Below are 11,678 nucleotides of genomic sequence, written 5' to 3' on the forward strand. Positions count from 1 at the left end.
AGGAAAATTAACCACTACTAATGGACTATTAGCTCCTGAGCTATTTATATGTAGCAGGTTTTTAAATGAACATTATAGGTTGATCTACATTTTGAATGGTGTGTCATATAGGTACCTTCAGAAAATTAAATATCAGAAGAACGCTTTCAGGGCAGCTTGCAAAATAACTAAATATGGGCAATGCAAGCTGGATTATCTTTTCTGGAAAGATATGCTCAATTCTGCACGAGCCTAGAAACAGGCTTAGTTATTTCCTGCAGGGACTTAATAGTATCAATTATTAGCAACTAATAACACATATTTCATTTTTGTGATTAAGCTACCTTATGTAGCAATTAATCTTACAGGAGTTTCATATGTGGATATTGCATTGGATAGTATAGTTCTGCATATCTGATCAGATCATCAAAATGTATTGTCTTGAGCACTGAATATGAAATAATGTTTTTTACTGTTAAGTCAAGCTGTTAGTAGGTTCTTACTATGGGGACTACTATTGAAAGTAAAGACATATCTTTTAAGATTGTCTTAACATGGTCATGTTGGATGGTTCATATATTTTTGATGTTGACAGACATGCATACATTGTGGGCCAGCTGTTGCACATCAACCACCTGATCTCACCATGCAAACTGTGGTCGGACAAAAGGAAACAGTCTGGCATTAAATGCTGATTGTAGAAAATTATAAAAATGTGTGTCTTAAGTAGGCTATACCAACTAAACAAAAGAAAAACAAAATCTCTATAAAAATTTGAGATCAGTGGGGATACTTTTAATCAGATGATTTTGTAATGTATATTGAGAAAAAAAATCAATGTGTGCATTTATACATATAATGAACAATTGGTGGTAATAAGAAATAATTCATTGAATGCTACACAATATATATTTCACTATTTTTTTTTCTAATTTACTATTCGTTAGTATGATTTTGCCAGGATCATATGCCTAAGACAGAAAGAATAACTTCACTAAATAATTAGCAGAAAACAATGTGTTAGCAGATAACGACATGATTTAATGATATTCTAGTTAAAACTATCAATAAAAAAGCAATTTTTGTTAGACTTGAATAAGGTGTTTAATAAATAATTAACAACTACCAATAAAATTATAGAATGATATAAAATTACAGTATGTTGCATAAGAAAACTCACTAGTGATATGAATATGTACAACACAGGAAATGAAATAGTTTAATTTACCTTATCCAACTGGTATATTGTTGATACAGAAACTATAATAAATAGTAATGTTAAATATTTACAATATAGAATAAATGTAATCAGTAGACGAACATGTAGACCTTCACAAAAGCTTTGCCCTGTACAAAATTACCCAAGATATATCTAATAATAAAGATTTTGTCCTGAAGTAAAGAAGATGTTCTGATTTTGTTTTTAAATTAAAAAGGAAACTTTCATGCATGCTGAGGTGGCTTGTTGAGTGAGATAATTGATATAATGTTAACTTTCAAGTACAGTGAATATGGGATATATGTTGGACTGCATTCTAGGAGTTGAGTTTAAGTGAAGTATGGAAGCTGACTGCTGAGGTGAACTACAATTCCCAGAATATTTTGCATGTAGCACAAATCCCATTTTAGGATATGTGTGTTGGAATGTCCATAATAAGGAAATGGGTGCATGGAAAGTCCTTAAGACTAATGGCCTTTCACCTTCTGATATCGGATAACTCAACGGCATCACCAATATGAGTACGTTCCTCGGTTATTCGCCGTGAGGCCTGACCAGTACCTCGGCCACGTGCATGAGCATTCGGGTGAACTTTTCCACTTTTCTCCTTTTCTCCTTTTGGGTTCCTAGCATTCTCCCTGTCAATCTCAAGATAATTTATATCTGTGCTACCCTTGTTGCCTTTACGGTTGTCCCCTTGTTTTTTGTCAGGAGCTGCAGTTGTTGGGGTAACTTGGTCAGCTTGCTTGCGAGAAGAGCAGGAATCCTCTTGCAAGATCTGTCTTAAAAATGCAAGGTTCTGTCCAAATCTGGATCGCACACTTTTCTTTACAGCTTCCATAACGTCTTCATGACAATGGAACAGAGCCTTTATAAACTCCAAGTATGACCTTTTTTGAAAGATAAATACAATGATATATGAGTATGCGTTCAATTTTCAAATATAGTTATTCTCCACAATAGGAAATGGAGAATTTAAGAAGATTGAGTTTTAATTTAACTGTAGAGCTTAAAATAACCTGGTTGAACAAAATTCAACATGAACATCTTTAAGTTATATTTGAGTTGGTACCAATTTCCATCCATTGACTGTAAATAAGCAGAATTCAACATATTTCTATAGTTGTGTGCATAGGTATGTAATCTAATCTAGATTGAGAAACATGTTTCTCTTGAATTTTAAAAATAGTATAATGACATTTACAAAATAATAATGCAGTATAATATGGTATTTAGGTAGAACAGGCAAACAATATTTGAGGGGTACAGTAGCATAGTGGCAATGTTCCTGGACAAGTAATCCAGAGTTCTGGACCAATGATCTGGAGACAGCAACTGGGGATGTTATATTTAATAAAATAAAAGTTGGAATTTAAAACAAAAACTAGCATGAAACTTCTGGATTGTTGGGAAAATGCACCTAGTTCACTAAAGTTCTTTAGGGAATGTCCTTACCTGGTCTGGCCTATATGTGACTCAATACCTCAGCAATTTGTTTGGTTCTTAATTGCCCTCTGAAATGGTCTAGCAAGCCATCAGTAGTATTCAAGAAGGTGGTTCAGCACCACCTTCTCAAGGGCAGTTAGGGATGGTAACTAAATGCTGGCCTTGCCAGTGAAATCCATGTGTCATGGATGAATAAAGGAAACAGATAAACAACTGGGTTAACATCCCTGTTGAAATGAATAACAGAGGAATTTTATATAAATGCATTTGTCCATTAATATTGTTACACTAAGTTTTATCTTACAAGGATCCATCACAGGTAACTTATACGAGAGTGTCAGTGGATATTTCAATGCATAATCCTTTCTCAATTCAATGGCTGAATCACTCCTCCAATAATCCAACCCTATCCATTCTTATGTTAATGATTCCACTCTACCTCAAGTGCTTCCAGATCATGTTTTCAGTGCACACAACCGCTAGTTCTCCAACAGCTCAATGATTAAATCACAATATCTTCATCTCCTCTATGTCCGTTAGTGAAGCAATCTAAATCATATTTTTAAAATTCTTCAAAGACAGTTTCTTTGGACTAGATTTTCTTGTCCAGTCAACTTAATATCTATGAAAGGTTTCTCTGAAGTCTAATCAACAATTATTAGCAATAAGCACAGAAAATGGTGGGAATACTGAGTAGGTTGCACCTGGAAAGAGGAACAATGGTTTCTCTTTCCACAAATGCTGCCAGACCTGCTGAATCTTTCTTGCATTTTCTGTCTTATTTCAGATTTCTAACTTCTGCTGTATTTTGCTTTTGTAGTAATTATTATCTTCTCTTTTGAAGATTCTATCCTTATTTCTTCTTCATGTCAACAGTTTTTGCCTCTCTCTCTTCTAACCGTAATTTAGAAATCTTACGTTTCCTTCATTTAAAGTTGCCTCCAAGAAACTTGATTTCTTCTTTCACACCAAATGCTCCTTTTCTACTCAGGGGCTCTGTATAAATGTTAAATGTATGTCCAATATTTTTATACGGTTGCTAAATCAAGAGTCTTTTCTAACATCTCCCTTACTATTGGACAGGATTCCTGAAATAACTTATTGTTTGATAAGCAATCTCATTCTCAACTTTGACCTCTGAACCCTTCCTACAGTGCACTTTTTCTCTCTCTTTGGTTCTCTGTCTCGTTGTTCAGTCAGCATTCTTCCTATTCTCTCTTGGCTGAAGACATCAATGTGCCTGTATAGCTATTCTCCTTCCGAACTCTCCCCGTCTTGAAATCCAGATTTATTGCACAATTTCCCACCCAATTCATTTTTTCTAAGGCCCCAAATTTGAAACTTCTCAACTCTCTCAACCTTTATTTTTAACTTTGAACGATGGTGTAAAATGGGTGATATCAAATTAATCGCTCAATGTACATCATGCCTTACTTTTATTTTGTTTCCAATGAAGGCAATAAGGGGGGAATTGGATGGGCAGTAAGTTGCCTGCCAATTTGATATCACCCATTTTCGACCATTACCTAAAGTTAAAACTAATTAACAGATTTTCAAAATGAAAGCTCCCAAATGTCATTTGACTACACACCCAATGTAGTGCTGAACCATACAGAATCACATACAAACAATACATACAAACCTAAGGCATGATCACCAGTTTACGCAGTCAGCCTATAACTTGGGCATTACTTAAATTCTATTTCTTGCTTTACCCAATCTCTTTTTTTATTCTGCAACATTCCAAAGAAGTGGTGAAAACATTGATAGTTTCCCGTACTTTAAGCCTTGGCTTTTCACCATGGCTTCTCAATTTAAAAACAACTGAGTTCCATCCTATTCTTAACAAATGCCCATACAAGCATACATGTTCCATTTGAGATCACTGGAGTTGAGAGAGATTTATATCCCTCATGAGCTTGAAGTACTAACTGTTGGATCCAAAATAGTGTCCAAGTGATTGGACATTGAATGAGGAACATATCCAGGATTTTCTAATATGTATTTTTCAGTACTGCACAAGCTAATTGCATGGGGAATTCAATTTTTAAAATGTTAATTAAATTTCACAAACCTACTTCCAAATAAAGGGAAACATCTCATAGGCTATTTTACTTCAACAGACTGCCACCATGATCCTACATATCTAACTTCACATACGGCAGTTGCAAAATAATCACTTACTTTTATTCAATTGTCTATTGACAGATAGACTAAAAGTTTGCAGTTCTTACTTGTGGGATTAAGTTAAACATGATATCCAACTTGCTAAGTATTGCAGATGTTTTAATCTGCAAAGGTTGGTTAAAATATGAATAATATGACATCAGAATAACTCCAAATCTTTTGGGGGAAAATCCTGATTATGTCCTCATAAGTTTAAGATAATTAAAGTTTTATTTCTTAAGAGCTCTTAAACATGAAGTAAAAACAAAGCAGAGATTAATTGCAGGACTCTCATTAGCTTCTCCTTTCAGCTCTTAATTTACTTCAGTGACAAAATTGAGAACCCAATTTTCAATGACAGCAATATATGGCAGAAGCACATTTTTAAATAAACTTTGTTTAAGATTATTTATGGATTAATAATAATTTTCATGAGAGCAAAATCTCCTTTTTTTTATTCTTTCATGGGATGTGGGCATTATTGGCAAGGCCAGCATTTGTTGCCCATCCCAAATTGCCCTTGAACTGAGTGACTTGCTAGGGCATTTCTGAGGGCATTGCTGTGGATCTGGAAGCACATGTAGGCCAGACCAGATAATGATGGCAGATTTCTGTCCTTAAAGGGCATTAGTGAGCCAGTTGAGATTTTACAACAATGATAGTTTCACAGTCACCATTACTGAGGCTAGCTTTATATTCCAGGTTTATTAATTGAATTTAAATTCCACCAGCTGCCATAGTGAGATTTGCACCTATGCCCCCCCCAGAGCATTAGCCTGGGCCTCGGGTCCAGTGATATTACCACTATACCACATTCATCCCCACTATTCATGCTCTATGTTAAGTACTGTCATCAGCTAATGTTAAATATTTCTGGTAAATAATATTCCTCTTTTAATTAAACCCATATTTAAGATTTGTAAATATTCAAATTAATCTACATCAATTAATGTCTAATGTTAAAAATGACACCCATACACTGTCCATGAGTTGAATGTGCTTCCCATGACCTTTCAAAGCACATTAATACTGTGTGTTTGTCTTATCTGTGCAGTCCTTGAGCAGAATACACAGAATAGTAGTATTTTGTCCATAAATATTTACACATGATGCAACTTGGTGTATGTTGCAGAATAGGCAAATCGTAGGCAACCCCCTTTACTACTTACCCTTTTGAAAGTAGATGCCGAATGTGAATCATCTCCACGACCACATTAATGTTCTCCTTTGCAGTGGAACACAGGTCATGTTTGAGGTAGCACTCTTGCTGCAGTTGAGACACCATCTCCTGGATAGTGGAGCACTTCCGACTGATGCAGCTGAATTTTATTCTCAATCCATGAGCCATACACTTCAGGGTGTCTTTAATAAAAGATTTTCCCTGGACAGGTTGTAAGGATATAAATTGTAATATAGTTATGAAAAACAGTTGCATTAATTTTCAAAAAAATAAAAGCTTAGTTTAGGAGATTGGGCCATGAACCATACACTTCAGAATACTTTTAATATACCAAAAAAAACTTGGGCGGTTTGGAAGAATATAACTTGGAATATTGTAGTGAAAAAACAGTTGCATTAATTTACACAAAATATGTTTGGTGGGAGAGGGATTATAGGTTGTCCTTTATTGTTCTGGCGCTCTCTCTTCTATCTGATTTATTACCTGGGCATCAAATTTCCCAGCGTTGTGCAGAAAAGCCAAGCATATGTCATGTGGTCCATGGATTTCGCAGGAATTGTTTTCAAAACATTCAAAAACTCCACATCCAACGTCGCCAGTGTTCACCAGGCAGTGCTGTATTTCAGCTGGAAACAGATGTGAACGGGGAGCAACAATTAAAAAGCTGGCAGCTCACTCGGGACTACACTTCCAAAGTACTTTATTTGCCCTTGCGCGCTTTGGGAGGGCCGTAACTCAGGAAAGGCGGTATATAAATGCAAGTTCGACCTTTTCATTTCCCCACCCCGGTTCTATCAAATAATAAAGCGAATTTTATATGTTCAGTTGCAAATGTCAGAGGGTCACGATCTCTGATATTAATCCAAATTGCCGCGCGGATGATCTAGATGTATGCAGCTTCCCTGTTGGCTGATGGAAAGTTTCGACAAACGCTTTGGTTGATCAAGATTTATGGACCAAATGCCCCCTTCTCCCCCCCCGCTCCCCCCCCAAAAAAATATATTGTTGTGCGTGAAAACCTGCCTGGCTCCACATCCTCAGGCCGTGAGAAATATTTATCTCCGCCGCTTTCTGTTGCCCCCATGTATTTTCACTTCCCACTTTCCGAGAGGCCGTTGTTCTGCTGGTCCTCACGCCTCTCTGCTCCCCTCTGTGCCTCCGGCACCCTCCCTGACACACTGTTGCCACCAGTTAACTCCTCTGAACCCTTTTAATTTCCTTCCACTTTATCCTCTAAACGCCTAGTTTCAGCAGAATGCTTGCTTGCTTTATCTTTCCGGGGCCCGCGTTGATGCTAGTTCTTCCTTCCTCCCCAAGTGGAGACATTGCAAGTCACCACCCATCTCTCTTTCCTGCAGATTCTCAAGGGGTTAATATGCTAACGAGGAGTGCGTGGCTGTCGACACGGAGTCTTCCCAATGTAATACAATGCAATCCGAGCACGGGACAATGATCCCTTGGAATTGATCATGCTATACTGCACAACCGTATCTTAATGCATTAGAAATGGGAATGATAAATAATTGATCCCGGATTACTTATACTGGTACTTTTTCAGTATCAAAGCGGCCACCGAAATCTTGCTTTTCCATCACATTCTCTTAATCACTTTATCATTTTAAAGGGCATTTGATCAAGCTGCTTACAGTCAATTTCAATTCCGTTTCAGTTCCGTAACCTAATCAAAAAGTAAAGGCAGATTTGAGATCGGCTCCACGTTTAATCACACACTATTATGTGTCTCATTCAACACTTTTGCCAGTGACTTTCATTTTTGAGTGTGGACAACCCAGTCCTTAGGAAATGTGGGCACAGGCAGGAGCAGGACCCAATTGCACACTAGCTCGGCGCAGGCAAGCGCTGGCTGCCTCGGACCTACATACCTGTATTCTGCAAGGAAAGGCGAGCTTTCTGCTGGTTGGCCGATTTGTCCCGTTCGTGGTGGCTTTCCGGTAAATTAGCCTCGTCCGTTCCAAGAACGAGATGAGGCGGCAGAACAATGAGCAGGGTTGTTAGAAGACTCGCTATCATGACTGTGTCCATAGCTGCACTGTTTTGGGGCCAGGGAGCCACGCTGTGGGTAGGAGGAGCGCTTTCTGACTGACCACACGAGCGGCTTGGTTGCTTCAGTTGCGCACGGTATCTGAACAGAAATCGAGAGAGGGGGGATGACTAAATATACCAGAACCGTAGCCCCTGGCGTTTCTGTCACTTGAATGAAGGCAAGAAGCAGGTGTTGTCATTGGCTCGGGCCAATCAGGCGCCCAGAAACCATGCCCAAGTTTGACAAATCAGGGGATGGGAGGCGCATGGCCAAGACTCCGCGGATTCCAGGCTGGGACCTTGGTGGGGGGAGAACTAAGAGGTGGTCCCGTCAACTTTCCGCACACGTTTGTAACGTTACAACAGGAGCACGTGTCCCGATGTTTAAGTATCGTTCTAGTTCACTTCCTGCAGCAGGAAGAATGTTACTGCCGTAAATTCACAGGCGGATTATCCCTCTCCACCCCAAACCCCCCTTTTGTCCTCCTGATGTGAGTTTGACGGCTCTTGGAACGGGAACTCGACTGCTTAAAGCGGCTCTCACCCAGCTTTATAATCAAATGATGCAGCACAGGAGACCGTTCGGCCCACAGCGGCAGATGCCGGCTCTTGGAATTTTTCAATTCGCCCCACTCCCCTTGCCCTTTCCCAGTAGCTCTGCGATTTCTCCCGTTTCCTTGTCAAGCCTGCACTGAATTCCTTTTTGTTTGAGGGCGGCTAATTGGATCTGCTTCCAGTCCTCTTTCAGGCCGTGCATTTCATGCTTTCACTGATTCCCCATTATTTAAACCAGCAAGAAATCCCCCCACCCCCCCCTCCCCGTCGCCTGTTATATGGCTGTTTAAACTCGCTGGTGTCGGGGCCGCTGAATGCGCCGGCAGTCACACACATATACATCCCAGAGAGACGGAGACGGAGGAACGAAAGCGAGAATCTTTCTGCAGTTTATGCACCGCTGTGTCGCAGCAATGTGGCAGAACTTGACTGTGTCCGTGAGTGTGTGCGAACTTCCACCGCATGAATGCAGAATCCCGGCTGTGTGTGTGCGTGTCTGTGCTTTCCCTAAATTTGGTTATTTATTTAACTGATCACTTGTGGATGGCATACTGCGGTCCGGCTTTTCTACTGCATTGGATTGAATGCATGGAGAAAGTGAAGACCATATGTATTAGACGCTCTATAATGTAGCTGCAATGAAGGTATACATATTTACCTCGTACAGCATAAATGTAATATCCTAAACTGGGTCCAGATTAAAAAAAATACATAACTAAATATGCGACAGGCTCTTGTGCATTGAAGCCTGTGCTAAAAGGGAGCATCCTGTCCCACCCCATTTGTTCTGTACTTTGTAGTAAATGCCGCCAGGCTGAAACCATAGAGACACGAAAGGCACTAGTAATTCCTGGCAGGAGTTACATCATTCATCCATCAACAGCTGCTCCATTCAGAGAACAGACAGAAAGAATTCTTCAGAGATTTGCAAAGCTGGCCATGTGGCTGGGATGAAGGAAACATTTGTATACATTTCAGTCTGGGCACATGCCCTCTTGAACATATAAAATAATGTATATTTTTAATATCACTGACTAGCACTGTTGTGAACCGAGTTGCAACGAGTAGTTGCTGCTACTTCTGATTTGTATGGGAGTTCTAATATCGTATCTGACATAAATATGTTCGATTCTAGACACATGCAAGCACATATTTAGCACTAGACCAGATTGAACAATGTGCTTTTGATAAACAGTAGCTGACCGTTATACTTCTTTGTCTGGCAGTGGTCAACATGTGTCCAGCAGATGTTACTGAACCTTGTGGCTCAAGTGGATGCAGTCTGAGGCTCTGTAATGATCTTGTGAATAATCCATTGGCATTTGCATTTTACAACCTTTTCATTTTAAATCAACCAACAGGTAGAAAATAGTTTACCTTTCAGCAGACTTTTGGATATAAATGTTTTATCATATAATTATATGTGCATGTTTGTGTAAAGTTGCAGAAACATCGCCCGTCTACATGTATATCCCTCTAATTGTACTGTTCAATTAATAAAGCTGTCATGAAAATAAGATAAAGTGCATTCTGAAAGTACTGGTGCAGACCACTGATAGTGATAGTTAATGCAGAAAATAGCTATTGCTGCCCGATATTGACTGAATTAACTTTTGTCAGCTTTTATTGGCTATCCAAATGCTATCGAACAGGCTTATTGAAAATCAAAAGATTAACCGAATGGCCTCCTTCTGCACCGTGACAATTCTGTGAACACACCAAGTATAATCCTTTTACTTGAAGCGTCGATGAGTCAAAAATTGAAATTATTTCTTGCTGAATATTTCCCAAAATGTTTTGGATTTCTAAGTTTATCTTTACGCTTTTCAATATGCCATTCTGGTCATTATCAAGTGAGACCGATACTGACAAATGTTATGTTGCTTCTATCCAAAATCTTTGAAAGAGTACCGTTCAGAAACATGCCTTTTTAATATGATATGCAGCGGCGTTGGAAGAGAGCACAGTCTAGGTATATCCGCAAAAGGGGTCGTTCCAACATGGATCTGCAGAGAAGCTGTGCTGACAGTTTTTTTAACGACTAACTCGGAGTATATTTAAGGCGAGTGAAAGCTCTCTCCGAGCAGGACGAGTTTAGATTTCCAAAACTCAGCTAGAGTTTCACTTCCACTGAACTATGTCCGAGCTCCAACCTCACTCTAGAGCGAGTGACACACCCTCAGCAGCGGCCAATCATAGTCCAGCCCAGCTCGGTCAGCTCCTGGGCAACCAAACAACATCACAATGGAGCGTTTGTGACGAGCAGGCAGGGATCTGCAGCGGCCCAACCAATCAGAGCCGACTGTAAACTGCTTCCTCTCAATCCACAGGATCACAATCTGACCAGCCTATAAACTGCTCCCTCTCGAACCACAAGTTCACAATCTGACCAGCCTATAAACTGCTTCCTCTCAATCCACAGGATCACAATTAGACCAGCCTGTAAACTGCTCCCTCTCAATCCACAGGATCACAATCTGATCAGCTGTAAATTCTTTGCTCTGAGCCTGTAAACTGCATCATGGAATAGTTACTGCATGAAAGGAGGCCATTTGTCCCATTGTGTCTATGCTGGCTTTTTGCAAGAGGATTTTACCTAGAGCCACTCCCCTGTCTTTCCCCCTGTAACCTGACAAATTTTCAGATAATGATCCGTCACTTTGAAGATTGAAAGTTGATTTTATTGAAACATTTGAGATTCTGGGGGAATTTGACAGGTTGGGTGCTGAAAGGGTGTTTCCTCTTATGGGAGAGACTAGGACTAGGAGGCACAGCTTAAAAATAAGGGGTCTCCCATTTAAGACGGAGATGAGAAGTTGTTTTTTTCTCTGAGAGTTGTGAATCTTTGGAACTCTCTTACCCAGTGAGTGGTGGAGGCAGGGTCAATGTGTATTTTTAAGGCAGAGGTAGATTGATTCTTGACTAACAAGGAATAAAGGTTCTTGGAGGTAGGTGGGAATGTGGAGCTGAGGCCATAATCAGATCAGCCATGATCTTATAGAATGGTGGAGCAGGCTTGAGGGGCCGAATTGCTACTCCTGCTCCTAATTCGTATGTTTGTATGTATGTTCATATGTTTTGAAATCCTTG

At 39.6% G+C, this 11,678-nt stretch overlaps 1 protein-coding gene across 1 annotated transcript; it reads right to left on the reverse strand.

Moving 5' to 3' along the window:
- Positions 1-752: 752 nt before the first annotated feature.
- On the reverse strand, positions 753-8,324 carry stc2a (stanniocalcin 2a). Its single transcript, XM_078550597.1, has 4 exons — positions 7,874-8,324; positions 6,474-6,616; positions 5,980-6,191; positions 753-2,088 (listed from the first exon to the last, which is right to left on the reverse strand). The coding sequence occupies exons 1-4, from the start codon at positions 8,031-8,033 to the stop codon at positions 1,677-1,679; spliced, it is 927 nt and encodes a 308-aa protein (XP_078406723.1). The 5' UTR covers positions 8,034-8,324; the 3' UTR covers positions 753-1,676.
- Positions 8,325-11,678: the final 3,354 nt, after the last annotated feature.

Source organism: Cetorhinus maximus, chromosome 10 (genome assembly GCF_964194155.1).
Source record: "Cetorhinus maximus chromosome 10, sCetMax3.hap1.1, whole genome shotgun sequence".
NCBI classification, from domain to species: Eukaryota; Metazoa; Chordata; class Chondrichthyes; order Lamniformes; family Cetorhinidae; genus Cetorhinus; species Cetorhinus maximus.

Excerpts from the sequence above, each read along its gene's own strand:
- stc2a (XM_078550597.1), bottom strand. The coding sequence starts at position 8,033 with ATGGACACAGTCATGATAGCGAGTCTTCTAACAACCCTGCTCATTGTT. Across the intron at positions 6,617-7,873 it reads CCTTTCCTTGCAGAATACAG|CTGAAATACAGCACTGCCTG; the intron begins GTATGTAGGTCC and ends ATCTGTTTCCAG. Across the intron at positions 6,192-6,473 it reads CTGGGAAATTTGATGCCCAG|GGAAAATCTTTTATTAAAGA; the intron begins GTAATAAATCAG and ends CAACCTGTCCAG.